Source organism: Leucoraja erinacea, unplaced genomic scaffold, assembly GCF_028641065.1.
Source record: "Leucoraja erinacea ecotype New England unplaced genomic scaffold, Leri_hhj_1 Leri_258S, whole genome shotgun sequence".
Lineage (NCBI taxonomy): Eukaryota > Metazoa > Chordata > Chondrichthyes > Rajiformes > Rajidae > Leucoraja > Leucoraja erinaceus.
This window is the reverse complement of record NW_026576159.1, coordinates 48,946-64,476: the sequence shown is the minus strand read 5'-3', so window position 1 is coordinate 64,476 and position 15,531 is coordinate 48,946. Positions and strand designations below refer to the sequence as shown.

At 49.8% G+C, this 15,531-nt stretch overlaps 1 protein-coding gene across 1 annotated transcript in view; it reads left to right on the top strand.

Annotated features, from left to right (window-relative positions):
* LOC129693317 (neurobeachin-like protein 2) overlaps positions 1 to 15,531 on the top strand; it is a gene marked incomplete at its 5' end in the record, with an annotated part of 143,723 nt that overhangs the window by 107,151 nt on the left and 21,041 nt on the right. The window contains 5 exons of the mRNA XM_055630164.1: positions 2,279 to 2,376; positions 4,747 to 4,863; positions 9,031 to 9,120; positions 9,742 to 9,851; positions 11,528 to 11,700. Coding sequence (XP_055486139.1) covers positions 2,279 to 2,376; positions 4,747 to 4,863; positions 9,031 to 9,120; positions 9,742 to 9,851; positions 11,528 to 11,700 — 588 coding nt within the window. The remainder of the gene's footprint in view (positions 1 to 2,278; positions 2,377 to 4,746; positions 4,864 to 9,030; positions 9,121 to 9,741; positions 9,852 to 11,527; positions 11,701 to 15,531) is intronic.

Here is a 15,531-nt window from a genome sequence, read left to right as displayed (position 1 = left end):
GGGCTGAAGGGTCAGTTTCCGTGCTGCGTGACTCTATAATGTCAATGACTCTATAATGTGCCATTCGTCATTGTGCTGTCTCCGCGCCTAGAAGCAAACTGGCGATCTTAGAAAGATAGACAATAGGTGCTGGAGTAGGCCATTTGGCCCATTAAGCCAGCACCGCCATTCAATATAATCATGGCTGATCATCCAAAATCAGTTCCTGCTTTTCCCCCATATCCCTTGATTCCGTTAGCCCCAAGAGCTAAATCTAACTCTCTCATGAAAACATCCAGTGAAATGGCCTCCCCTGCCTTATGTGGCAGAGAATTCCACAGATTCACAACTCTCTCGGTGAAAAAGTTTTTCCTCATCTCTGTCCTAAATGGCCAACCCCTTATTCTTAAGCTGTGACCCCTGGTTCTGGACTCCCCCAACATGGGGAACATTTTTCCTGCATCTAGCTTGTCCAATTCCTTAAGAATTTTATATGTTTCTGTAAGATCCCTTCTAAATTCCAGCGAATACAAGCCCAGTCGACCCATTCTTTCATCATATGTCTGTCCCGCCATCCCTGGAATTAACCTGGTGAACCTACGCTGCACTCCCTCAATAGAAGTAATGTATTTCCTCAAACTGGGAGACCAAAACTGCACGCAATACTCCAGGTGTGGTCTCACCAAGACCCTGTACAACTGCAGTAGAACCTCCTTGCTCCTATACTCAAATACTTTTGCTATGAAGGCCAACATGCCATTCACTTTCTTCACTGCCTGCTGTACCTGCATGCTGACTTTCAATGACTGGTGTACAAGCACACCCAGGTCTCGTTGTACCTCCCCTTTTCCTAATCTGACACCATTCAGATAATAATATGCCTTCTTGTTCTTGCACCAAATTGGATAACCTCACATTTATCCACATTATACAGCATCTGCAATGCATCTGCCCACTCACCCAAGTCACCCTGTAGCCTCATAGCATCCACCTCGCAGCTCACACTGCCACCCAGCTTTGTGTCATCCGCAAACTTGGAGATGTTACATTTAATTCCCTCGTCTAAATCGTTAATATAGACCAGAGGTTGGCAACCTTGTTGTGCATAGGGGCCGGGACACATGTCTGTGAGCGGATGGCGGGCCACATCTATCACGTGTACACATGGATCCCGCCCCTTCGAGGACGCCACCCTGAGCACTGGCCCCTAGTTACGGGCGCTCACCAACATGGCGTCCTTAGTTACGGGCGTTCACCAACATGGCGTCCCGTTCACCGCGATGGCGTCCCTAGTTACGGGCGATCACCAACATGGCGTCCCTAGTTACGGGTGTTCACATGGCGTCCCTAGTTACGGGCGATCACCAACATGGCGTCCCTAGTTACGGGTGCTCACCAACATGGCGTCCCTAGTTACGGGCCCTCACCAACATGACGTCCCTAGTTACGGGTGCTCACCAACATGGCGTCCCTAGTTACGGGTGCTCACCAACATGGCGTCCCTAGTTACGGGCGCTCACCAACATGGCGTCCCTAGTTACGGGTGCTCACCAACATGGCGTCCCTAGTTACGGGTGCTCATCAACATGGCGTCCCTAGTTACGGGTGCTCACCAACATGGCGTCCCTAGTTACGGGTGCTCACCAACATGGCGTCCCTAGTTATGGGCGCTCACCAACATGGCGTCCCTAGTTACGGGAGCTCACCAACATGGCGTCCCTAGTTACGGGTGCTCACCAACATGGCGTCCCTAGTTACGGGCGCTCACCAACATGGCGTCCCTAGTTACGGGCGCTCACCAACATGGCGTCCCTAGTTACGGGCGATCACCAACATGGCACCTACGGACCATTGCCTTGGCTCTGTCCTGCAGGCGGTGCCTCAAATACTCGCACTCACTCGTCCCCGGCCTATTGACAACCCCGATCCTGACTGTGAAGCCCAGACACAGAAGGCCGTGCCGGCGGCTTTGCGCAGGATGCGGTACAGCCAGAGTTCACCGCTTGGCCGCTCCGCCATCACAGCCACCAGCGCAGGCCACCTTGCGTCCTTGCGTCACCGCGCCTGGGCGCCGAGGCCTCGGGCCTGGGAGGTACCGGAGATGACAGAAGTCTGCGGGCCGGATAAATACTGAAAATAAAATACGCCTGAGGGCCTGTGGGCTGCATTCGGCCAGGTTACCGACCCCTGATATAGACGACAATATAGATTAAACGGTTAGATCTTGTGTGTGTGAGTATTGTTTTTATAACTCGTAACCAGCATTGGCTTCGGTATTAATGCGATCCTTGCTGCACAGGGGCCGTGGATCTGGACGCAATCGCCGATGAAACGGAACGGAAGGCCTTAGAAGGGATCATCAGTAACTTCGGGCAAACTCCATGCCAACTCCTCAAGGTAAACGCAAATCGCGACACATACCAAGGCTGCCCAATGGCGCAGTGGGTAGAGTTGCTGCCTCACAGCGCCAGAGACCCGGGATCGATCCTGACCACAGGTGCTGTCTGTACGGAGTTTGTACGTTCTCCTGGAGACCTGCGTGGGTTTTCTTCAGGAGCACCGGTTTCCTCCCACACTCCAAAGATGTACAGGTTTGCAGGCTAATTGGCTTGGTATAATTGTGAAATGTCCCCAGTGTGTGTAAGATAGTGTCAGTGTGTGGAGATCGCTGGTCGGCGCGGACTTAGTGGGCTGACGGGACTGTTTCCGCCCTGTATATCACCAGGCATCTGCCAAATAAACCCTCGTTTACAAGAATGATCCCAGGAATGAGTGGGTTAACCTATGATGAGCGTTTGTCGGCACTGGGCCTGTACTTGCTGGAGTTTAGAAGAATGAGAGGAGACCTCATTGAAACAGACAGAATAGTGAAAGGCCTGGATAGAGTGGATGTGGAGAGGATGTTTCCATTAGTTGGAGAGTCTGGGACCAGACGTCATAGCTCAGAATTAAAGGACGTTCCTTTAGGAAGGAGATGATGAGGGATTTCTTTAGTCGGTGGTGAACCTGTGGAATTCATTGCCACAGACGGCTGTGCAGGCCAAGTCAGTGGATATTTTTAAAGCAGAGACAGATAGAATCTTGATTAGCACGGGTGTCAGGGTTTATGGGGAGAAGGCAGGAGAATGGGGTTAGGCGGGAGAGATAAAGCAGCCATGATTGATGGCGGAGTAGACTTGATGGGCTGAATGGCCTAATTCTACTCCTGTCACTTATGATCTTATGACCTCAAATCTCCTCAAGTTATGCCTACTTTGACGAAGTTAAGGGTCTCGACATGAAAAGTCAGCTGTTGCTTGCAAAGATGCTGTCTGACCCGTTGAGTAACTTGAGTACAATCATGCCATGACACACGTACACACGTACAATTGGTACAGCGAAATAAAAGATACCAGAGTGCAGAATATTGTTTCTCACCAATGTAGAGAAAATGTCCACATTGAGGTAGGTTGCAAGATTAGGGCTGTTTGGCTCAGAGGATTGAGAGGGGTTGTCACTTTAAGGTTGAGTTGAGGAGAAATTTGTTAGTCATGGAAGAAATATGGATTATGGAATAATATGGAAGAAATTATGGATGGGACAAGTATGGAGGGATATGACCAAGCACAGGCAGGTTGACTAGTGTAGTTGGGACATGTTGACCATGTTGGGCCAAAGGGCCTGTTTCCACACTGTAGCACTGTCTGAGTCTAAAGCAGGGGTGGGCAACCTTGTTCTGCATAGGGTGCCAGGACGCATGTCTGTGAGCGGATGGCGGGCCACATCTATCACGTGTAGACCTGGATCCTAGCCCCTTCGAGGACGCCACCCAGAGCACTGGCCCCTAGTTACGGGTGCTCACCAACATGGCGTCCCTAGTTACTGGTGCTCACCAACATGGCGCCCCTAGTTACGCTCACCAACATGGCGTCCCTAGTTACGGGCGCTCACCAACATGGCGTCCCTAGTTACGGGCGCTCACCAACATGGCGTCCCTAGTTACGGGTGCTCACCAACATGGCGTCCCTAGTTACGGGCGCTCACCAACATGGCGTCCCTAGTTACGGGTGCTCACCAACATGGCGCCCCTAGTTACGGGTGCTCACCAACATGGCGCCCCTAGTTACGGGTGCTCACCAACATGGCGTCCCTAGTTACGGGCGCTCGCCAACATGGCGTCCCTAGTTACGGGCGCTCACCAACATGGCGTCCCTAGTTACGGGCCCTCACCAACATGGCATCCCTAGTTACGGGTGCTCACCAACATGGCACCTACGGACCATTGTCTTGGCTCTGTCCTGAACGCGGTGGCTCAAATACTCACACTCACTCGCCCCGGCCCATTGACAAACCCGATCCCGACAGTGAAGCCTAGACACAGAGGTGCGCGGCCGTGACGGCGGCTTTGCGCAGGTTGCGGTACAGCCAGAGCTCGGCGCTCGGCGGCTCCACAATTGCGGCCGCCAGCGCAAGCCTCCTTGCGTCACGCGGCCTCAGGCCCGGGAAGTCCGGAGATGACGGAAGTCTGCGTGCCGGATAAATACGGGAAAAATAATACGCCTGCGGGCCGGATGATTTCGGGTCACGGGCCGCATTCGGCCCGGGGGCCGGAGGTTTCCGACCCCTGCTCTGTAACAAATAACTATGACAATAAATAACTTCAACGAATCCTAGCAGGAGCGGAGTTTAGTCAATGGAAGATTATGTAAAGCAAGAGCAGTCTACGTTCTCAACAGCAGATGCGATCGTCCCCGTAATTATTTACCTGATTCATCTTTCTTCGTGCAGGAGCCTCACCCACCACGTCTTACCGCTGAGAATTCTGTCAGGCGAGCCGCAAAGTTCGACAGCTACACCGTCAATGTGTTTGAACAGCTGGGCCAACTTAAGTCATTCTTTGTTGAGGTAAGTGGTTGTCCATTGCTTGGTGTTGCGTACAGTTCTGGTCGCCCCATCAATAGACAATAGACAATAGGTGCAGGAGGAGGCCATTCGGCCCTTCGTGTCAGCACCGCCATTCAATGTGATCATGGCTGATCATCCCCAATCAGTACCCCGTTCCTGCCTTCTCCCTATATCCCCTGCCTCCGCTATCTTTAAGAGTCCTATCCAGCTCTCTCTTGAAAGCATCCAGAGAACCGACCTCCACCGCCCTCGGACTTCCACAGTCCCACAGAATTCCACAGACTCACAACACTCTGTGAGAAAAAGTGTTTCCTCGTCTCCGTTCCAAATGGCTTACCCCTTATTCTTAAACTGTGGCCCCTGGTTCTGGACTCCCCCAACATCGGGAACATGTTTCCTGCCTCCAGCGATGTCCAAACCCTTACCAATCTTATATGTTTCAATGAGATCCCCTCTCATCCTTCTAAACTCCAGAGTGTACAAGCCCAGCCGCTCCATTCTCTGATCATATGACAGTCCCTCCATCCCGGGAATTAACCTTGTGAACCTACACTATCACAGGAAGGATGTGGGGGCTTTCGAGAGGGTGCAGAGGAGGTTGACCAGAATGATGCCAGGATTCGAGGGTTTCAGCTATAAGGGGAGGTTGGACAACCTAATCTGTGGAACTCCGTGGATTGTCACCTTGTCGTGGTGGAGAAGCTTGTGTGGACCTGAGATCCTGAGAGCGATGCCGTCTGGAGCTACGCTCCTGGTAGGGCCACCCATGGCGGTAAGGTCAAGGGGGGAGGTCTCTGACAAAGAGCAATCCAACCAACACCTCAACAGCGGAACAGGCGGAGGACGATGGCTGACCTTAGTGGAGCGTCACAACGGCTGGGAAGGCGGATGAAGGCTGCAGCAGAAAAGGGTCTCCGGTCGTCTTGGACTCCATGCCACTGGATCCTGACCCAGATCTGTCAAGGACCGTGGGGTGGCTGTCTGTGCACCAGTCTCCCCACGTTAAACAAAGTCACGCACAGGCGTCCTCCAACCCTGGAGACTCCCATGGTCAGCCATGACTGAAGGGGGCCTAAGATTACCACAGAAGGCTGTGGAGGCCAAGTCAGAGGATATTTTTAAGGCAGAGATAGACAAATTCTTGATTAGAACGGGTGTCAAGGGTTAATAATAATAATAATAATTTTATTTATAGAGCACTTTAAAAACAAACATAGCAGCAACAAAATGCTGTACATCACTAATCATTGACAAAAAAGTTAATACACACCAAAAATAACAATCAAAAGAAATAGTAGGAAAAGACATGTAAAATAAAGAAACATCAAAAACACCACAAACAGAAGCAAAGCCTCAGGCATGGTCAAAAGCCAGGGAGTACAAATGCGTTTTACCACTGGATTTGAAGATGGACAGTGAGGGGGCCTGTCTGATGTGCAGCGGCAGGGTGTTCCAGAGTGCCGGAGCAGCAACAGAGAAGGCTCTATCCCCTCTGAGCCTCCGACTAGACCTCGGTACCTCCAGGAGCAGCTGACCAGCTGACCTGAGGGACCGGGCAGGAGTGTATGGGTGGAGCAGCTCAGAGAGGTAAGGCGGGGCGAGCCCATTCAGAGATTTAAAAACAAATAACAGTATCTTAAAATGAACTCGAAAGTGCACCGGGAGCCAGTGTAGGGAGGCCAGAATTGGCGTTATGTGCTCCCTCTTTCGAGTTCCAGTTAAAAGGCGAGCAGCAGCATTCTGAACCAACTGGAGACGAGCCAGTGAAGAACGAGCAACACCAAAATAGAGCGCGTTACAGTAATCCAGCCTAGATGTAATAAAGGCATGGATTACTGTCTCAAAATGCTGCCGCTCGAGAATGGGCTTCACCTTCGCCAGCTTCCTTAGGTGAAAGAAGCTGGACTTAACCACCGCGCATATTTGGCGATCTAATTTAAAGTCACTGTCCATCCTAAAACCCAGGTTCAGAACTGTTGGCTTCACGTACCGTGACAATGGACCTAAATCAACAAATGGAGGTTCACGGCAGCCATTGGGATCAAATAAAATCACCTCTGTCTTCTTTTCATTAAATCCAAGAAAGTTTAGGGCCAACCAGGACTTAATGTCATCAAAACAAGACAGAAGCGATTTTACAGAAAAGGCATCTTCCCCCCTCAGTGGCAAATAAAGCTGGGTATCATCTGCATAACAGTGGAAGGAGATGCCATGCTTTCTAAGGATGGAACCCAGAGGAAGTATGTACAGCGAGAAAAGCAGGGGCCCCAGAATCGAACCCTGTGGAACCCCATATGACAGGGGAGCGAAAGAGGATTCAAACCCAGCAAGGCTAACACACATGGTTCTGTCTGCCAGATAGGACCTGAACCATCCCAGGGCACTGTCGCAGATGCCCACTAACTGCTGTAGCCGAGATAATAAGATATTATGGTCCACCGTATCAAAGGCGGCAGACAAGTCCAGCAGGACAAGAACCACACAATCCCCAGAATCATTAGCCAGGAGGATATCGTTAAAAACCCTTAGCAATGCTGACTCCGTGCTGTGCATGGTTTTAAATCCAGACTGGAAGATCTCCCGAATATCATGCTCCTCCAGGAATAGTTTTAGCTGAGCATAAACAACTCTCTCCAGTAATTTAGAAATAAAAGGCAATTTCGAGATGGGTCTAAAATTGGCCAGAACAGATTGATCCAGGCCAGGTTTCTTAAGCAGTGGTTGCACTACTTATGGGGAGAAGGCAGGAAAATGGGATTAGGAGGCAGAGATCAGCCATCTTTAAATGGCGTAGGAGACTCGATGGGCTGAATGGCCTAATTCTTCCCCATAACTTGTGAACCTGCAAACTTGGATTGAGAGGGAAAGATAGATCGGGACTGATTGAATGGCAGAGTAGACTTAATGGACCGAATGGCCAAATTCTGCTCCTATCACATGAACTTATGATCGATTTCACTGGAATGTTAGGGGTTGAGGGGAAACCTGATAGAAGTGTATAAAGGTATGAGTGACATAGACGGGGTGGATAGCCAGAACCTTTTTTCTCAGGATGGGAATGTCAAGGGCTAGAGGGCACAGCTTAACTGAGACGAGGAAAAACCTTTTCAGCCAGAGTGTTGTGAATCTGTGGAATTCTCTGCCACAGTCGGCAGCGGAGGCCAATTTGCTGGATGGTTTCAAGAGAGATTTAGCGCTTGGGGCTAACGGATAGGGGTAGAAAGGGATATGGGGAGAAAGCAGGAATGGGGAACTGATTTTAGATGATCAGCCATGATTATATTGAATGGCCGTGCTGGCTTGAAGGGCCGAATGGCCTACTCCTGCACCTATTGTCTATGTTTCTATGTTTAAGATTAGAGGGACCAAGTTTAAATGAGATGTGCGGGGCACATGTTTTCTTCCCACACCAGGTGGTGGGTGCCTGGAACGTGCTGCCGGTGGGGGGGGGGGGGGGGGGGGGGGGGGGGGGGGCAGGTGCGTTAGAGGCATCCAAGAGGCTTCTAGATAGGCACATGGATATGTGGGGAATGGTGGGATATGGATCACGTGCAGGCTGAGGAGATGAGTTTAACTCGGCATCGTGGTCAGCATGGACTTTGTGGGCCAAAGGGCCTGTTAGAGTCATAGAGTGATAACATGCGGAAACAGGCCCTTCGGCCCCATTTGCCCACACCGGCCAACAATGTCCCATCTACACTGTTCCCACCTGCCCGCGTTTGGTCCATATTCCTCCAAACCTGTCCATGTACCTGTCCAACTGTTTCTTAAATATTGGAATAGTCCCAGCCTCAACTGCCTCCTCTGTCAGCTTGTTCCATACACCCATCATCCATTGTGTGAAAAAGATACCCTTCGGATTCCTATTGAATCTTTTCCCCTTCACCTTGAACCTATGTCCTCTGGCCTATTGCTGTGTTGTTCTGGTCTATGTAATAGTAGAATGTGCATGTGCCTGAACAACAAAATGTGTTTTCTGGAGAAACTCAGTGGGTGCAGCAGCATCTATGGAGCGACGGAAATAGGTAATGTTTCAGGACGAAACGTTGCCTATTTCCTTCGCTCCACAGATGCTGCTGCACCCGCTGAGTTTCTCCAGCACTTTTGACTACCTTTGATTTTCCAGCGTCTGCTGTTCTTTCTTAAACACAATGTGTTTTCTTGCAGGGTATCAGCGATGCTATTCCATTGGTACAGGCTGTGGTGCCAAAAAACCAAGCCCATACCTTCATCACACAGGGATCCCCAGATGTACTGGTGAGTAAATAGTGTTTTAGTTTAGTTTTGAGATACAGCACGGAAACAGGCCCATCGGCCCACTGTGTCCGTGCCGACCAGCGATCCCCGCACACTAACACTATCCGACACACACCAGGGACAATTTTTACGTTTACCAAGCCAATTAACCAACAATTAATGGAGGCAAGGGATGAGGGCCCCGCAGCAGCCTGGGGCTCGCCTGGAGCGAGCCCTGCTCCAGGAGACCCAGCGTGCGGACCGGACTGGACTATGTAAACGGGGCCAAAACCTGGCGACTCTTACAAGCGGTCTCAGTGGACTATTTATGTACACTTTGTACTCGTCTGAGGACGCAAAACGTCTCCATTCCTTCTCTCCAGAGATGCTGCTTGTCCCGCTGAGTTACTCCAGCGTTTTGTGTCTACCTTGCGGGCCGGATGATTTTGGATTCCGGGTTGCATTCGGCCCGGGGGCTGTAGGTTGCCGACCCCTGGTTTAAGAGATACTTGGGCAGGTACATGGACAGGAAAGCTCGTGAGGGACGTGGGCAATATGGGGGCATTTTGGTCAGCATGGACAAATGGGGCCGAAGGGCCTGTTTCACTGAAATGTGACTCATTTTGTTTTAATTTCTCTCAGGTAACAGTGAGTATGAACGGTCTGATAGGAACTCATGGCTGGCTGCCTTACGACAAAAACATTTCAAATTACTTCACCTTTACCAAGGACCCCGTCATCTCCAATGTAAAGTAAGTTATCTTCTTGTCTTACACAACTCCACCACAACCCATCTTACAGCGAACCCACCCTCCCAACAACTAGAGAGCAGCATCATCAAGGACCAGTCGCACCCCGGCCACTCCCTCTTTCCCCTCTCCCATCGGGCAAGAGGTACAGAAGTGTGAAAACGCACACCTCCAGATTCAGGGACAGTTTCTTCCCAGCTGTTATCAGGCAACTGAATCATCCTACCACAACCAGAGAGCGGTCCTGAACTACTATCTACCTCATTGGTGACTGTCGGACTATCCTAGATCGGACTTTACTGGCTTTACCTTGCACTAAACGTTATTCCCTTATCATGTATCTGTACACTGTAATTGGCTCGATTGGAATCATGTATAGTCTTTCCGCTGACTGGATAGCACGCAACAAATGTTTTTCACTGTACCTCGGTACACGTGACAATAAACTAAACTAAACTATTATCAGGCAACTCAACCATTCTATCACCAACTAGAGAGCAGTCCTGAACTATTATCGGACTATCCTTCTCCTTCTTTCGTGTGACGTGCACAGCCTAAAGTTGTTGGACAATTTGTCTATTTGATCTTCCGTTTGTGCACGTCGAGAGTTGATTGCATTAGTCGAAACAGGGCGGACCACGTGAAGGTTGCAATCTCCCACCCCGGACTATCCTCGATCGGACTTTACTGGCTTTACCTTGCGCTAAATTTTATTCCTTTATCATGTATCTGTACTCTGTGAATGGCTCGATTGTAATCATGTATTGCTTTTCTGCTGAATGGTTAGCACGCAACAAAAGCTTTTCACTGTACCTCGGTACACGTGACAATAAACAACACTGTCCTGAGCTACTATCTACCTTATTGGAGACCCTCGGACTATCTTTAATCGGACTTTATCTTGTACTCAACTATATTCCAGGATCCAAGGAATGAGTGGGTTAACCTATGATGAGCGTTTGTCGGCACGGGGCCTGTACTCGCTGGAGTTTAGAAGAATGAGGGGGCACCTCATTGAAACATCCAGAATGGTGAAAGGCCTGGATAGAGTGGATGTGGAGAGGATGTTTCCACTAGTGGGAGAGTCTAGGACTGGAGGTCACAGCCTCAGAATTAAAGGACGTTCTTTTAGGAAACAGATGAGGAGGAATTTCTTCAGTCAGAGGGTGGTGAATCTGTGGAATTCATTGTCACAGAAGGCTGTGGAGGCCAAATCAGTGGACATTTTTAAGATAGATTCTTGATTAGTACGGGTGTCAGGGGTAATGGGGAGAAGGCAGGAGAATGGGGTTAGGAGGGAGAGATAGATCAGCCATGATTGAATGGCGGAGTAGACTCGATGGGCCGAATGGCCTAATTCTGCTCCTATCACTAATGATAAAAGGGAAGCATTTTCCTGTCACTTATGAACATGAATATCTGTAAAGCAAACTTAGTGGTGCATTGCGGTGAGATTAGAGATGGAGGGTTATGAGATGGATGGGGTCTGATGGGCCGAATTATACTCCTATCCTTTAAGACCTCATTACCTATGATTCACGTCATTCCTTTTATCATGTATTCGTACATTGTGATTGTAATCGTGTATTGTCTTTCCGCTGACTGGATAGCACGCAACACTGTACCTCGGTACACGTGACAATAAACTAACCTTGGACGCTTGCTATCTCTTGTTGCAGAACTCAGCGATTCCTGTCGGGGCCTCTCGCTCCTGGTATCGATTTATCGCCAAAGATCCTGGCCGTTTCCCACGACGGAAAGCTGCTATTCAGCGGCGGTCACTGGGACAACAGTCTCCGGGTAACATCCTTGAGTAAAGGCAAAGTGACGGGACACATCACCAGGCACATCGGTGAGTAATGGCCAAACACCACGGCAAGTGCTTCTTCATAGAAACATAGAAACATAGAAATTAGGTGCAGGAGTAGGCCATTTGGCCCTTCGAGCCTGCACCGCCATTCAATATGATCATGGCTGATCATCCAACTCAGTATCCCGTACCTGCCTTCTCTCCATACCCATTGATCCCCTTAGCCACAAGGGCCACATCTAACTCCCTCTTAAATATAGCCAATGAACTGGCCTCAACTAACCTCTCTGGCAGAGAGTTCCAGAGATTCACCACTCTCTGTGTGAAAAAAAGTTCTTCTCATCTCGGTTTTAAAGAATTTTCCCCCTTATCCTTAAGCTGTGACCCCTTGTCCTGGACTTCCCCAACATCGGGAACAATCTTCCTGCATCTAGCCTGTCCAACCCCTTAAGAATTTTGTACGTTTCTATAAGATCCCCTCTCAATCTCCTAAATTCTAGAGAGTATAAACCAAGTCTATCCAGTCTTTCTTCATAAGACAGTCCTGACATCCCAGGAATCAGTCTGGTGAACCTTCTCTGCACTCCCTCTATGGCAATAATGTCCTTCCTCAGATTTGGAGACCAAAACTGTACGCAATACTCCAGGTGTGGTCTCACCAAGACCGTGTACAACTGCAGTAGAACCTCCCTGCTCCTATACTCAAATCTTTTTGCAATGAAAGCCAACATACCATTCGCTTTCCTCACTGCCTGCTGCACCTGCATGCCTACCTTCAATGACTGGTGCACCATGACACCCAGGTCTCGCTGCATCTCCCCCTTTCCCAATCGGCCACCATTTAGATAATAGTCTGCTTTCCCGTTTTTGCCACCAAAATGGATAACCTCACACTTATCCACATTATACTGCATCTGCCAAACATTTGCCCACTCACCCAGCCTATCCGAGTCACCTTGCAGTCTCCTAGCATCCTCCTCACAGCTAACACTGCCCCCCAGCTTAGTGTCATCCGCAAACTTGGAGATATTGCCTTCAATTCCCTCATCCAGATCATTAATATATATTGTAAATAGCTGGGGTCCCAGGACTGAGCCTTGCGGTACCCCACTAGTCACTGCCTGCCATTGTGAAAAGGACCCGTTTACTCCTACTCTTTGCTTCCTTTGTTTGCCAGCCAGTTCTCTATCCACATCAATACTGAACCCCCAATGCCGTGTGCTATAAGTTTGTCATCATGTGCAGTCACGGTGGCGCAGCGGTAGAGTTGCCGCCTTACAGCGAATGCACCGCCGGAGACCCGGTTTCGATCCCGACTACGGGTGCTGTCCGTACGGAGTTTGCACGTTCTCCCCGTGACCTGCGTGGGTTTTCTCCGAGATCTTCGGCCTCCTCCCACATCCCAAAGATGTGCAGGTTTGTAGGTTAATTGGCTTGATAAATGAAAAGATTGTCCCCAGTGGGTGTAGGATAGTGTTAATGTGTGGGTCGGCACGGACCCGGTGGGCCGAAGGGCCTGTTTCCGCGCTGTGTCTCTTAACTAAATATGAGGTACAGAGAAAACCCCAGTCATAGAGATATACAGTTTGGAATCAGGCCCTTCGGCCCAACTTGCCCACACCAGCCAACATGTCCCAGCTACACTAGTCCCACCTGCCTGCGCCTGGTCCATATCCCTCCAAGTCCATTCAGTTCATACTCAAGCACAATCTCCTATGGGCGGCATGGTGGTGTAGCAGTAGAGTTGCTGTCTCACGGCACCAGAGACCCGGGTTTCATCCTGACGACGGGTGCTGTCTGTACGGAGTTTGCACGTTCTCCCCATGACCTACGTGGGTTTTCTCCGGGTGCTCCGGTTTCCTCCCACACTCCAAACACGTACAGGTTTGTAGGTTAAATGGCTTTGGTAGAATTGTAAACTATCCCTAGTGTGTGTAGGATAGTGTTAGTGTGCGGGGATCGCTGGTCGGCACGGACTCGCTGGGCCGAAGGGCCTGTTTCTGCTCAGTATCTGTAAACTAAACTAAACTAAAAACTAGTACAAAATGTGCAGGAAAAAACTGCAGATGCTGGTTTAATTGAAGGTAGACACAAAATGCTGGAGTAACTCAGCGGGACAGGCAGCATCTCTGGAGAGAAGGAATGGGAGGCGTTTCGGGTCCTCAGACGAGTACAAAGTGTATATAAATAGTCCACTGAGACCACTTGCACGAGTCGCCAGATTTTGGCACCGTTTACATAGTCCAGTCCGCGCGCTGGCTCTCCTGGAGCGGGGTTCGAGCCAGGCAAGCCCCAGGCTGCTGCGGGGCCTCAATCCATCGCACCATGTTATAAGAAAGATGTTGTCAAGCTGGACAGGGTACAGAGCAGATTTACGAGGATGTTGCCAGGACTAGAGGGTGTGAGCTATAGGGAGAGATTGAGTAGGCTGGGACTCTATTCCTTGGAGCGCAGGATGATGAGAAGTGATCTTATTGAGGTGCATAAAATCATGAGAGGAATAGATCGGGTAGATGCACAGTCTCTTGCCCAGAGTTGGTGAATCGAGGACCAGAGAACATGGGTTTAAGTTGAAGTGGAAAAGATTTAACAGGAATCTGAGGGGTAACATTTTCACACAAAGGGTGGTGGGTGTGTGGAACAAGCTGCCAGAGGAGGTAGTGGAGGCTGGGACAGGTTTGGAGGGATATGGACCAACCGCAGGCAGGTGGGACTAGTGTAGCTGGGTCATGTTGGTCGGTGTGGGCAAGTTGGGTCGAAGGGCCTGTTTCCACGCTGTATCGCTCTATGATTCTATCTTTGACTTTGTCGTGTTCAAGCGGCTGATGGTCCTTGTGAGTGGTGGTTCCTGTGAGCGGTAGAATATATGGGGAATTGATGACAATATGGTGACAATAAAGATAGATTAGAGGCGTGTAGGATTAGAGTCAGTGGGTGGTAGATGATCTATGTGGAATGGGTAGCCCAGAGTTTTAAGCCATATCTTTAGACTGCAGAGTCGAAACTGACCAAGTGATCACCCCACACAATAGCACTATCCTACACACTGGGGACAATTCGCAAATGATTCCTTTGGGAAGGAGATGAGGAGGAATTCCTTTGGTCAGAGAGTGGTGAATCTGTGGAATTCTGTGGAATTCATTGCCACAGACGGCTATGGAGACCGTCGATGGATATTTTTGTACGGGAGAGATAGATAGATTCCTGATTGGTGCGGGTGTCAGGGGTTATGGAGAGAATGGGGTTGAGAGGGAGAGAGAGAGATCAGCCATTACCCTTCAAACCTGCACGTCTTTGGAGTCTGGGGAAAACTAGAGCATCCGGAGAAAAAGAGGCCACGAGGTGAACATACAAACCCGTACACAGTTTGATCAATCCTGAGTGTCTGACGCCGTGAGACAATAGACAACAGGTGCAGGAGTAGGCCATTCGGCCCTTCGAGCCAGCACCGCCATTCAATGTGATCATGGCTGATCATCCCCAATCAGTATTCCCGTTCCTGCCTTCTCCCCATATCCCCTGACTCCGCTATCTTTAAGAGCCCTATCTCGCTCTCTGTTGAAAGTATCCAGAAAACCGGCCTCCACCGCCCTCTGAGGCAGAGAATTCCACAGACTCACAACTCTCTGCGAGAAAAAGTGTTTCCTCGTCTCTGTTTTAAATGGCTTACTCCTTATTCTTAAACTGTGGCCCCTGGTTCTGGACTCCCCCAACATCGGGAACATGTTTCCTGCCTCTAGCGTGTCCAAACCCTTAACAATCTTATATGTTTCATAGAAACATAGAAACATAGAAATTAGGTGCAGGAGTAGGCCATTCGGCCCTTCGAGCCTGCACCGCCATTCAATATGATCATGGCTGATCATCCAACTC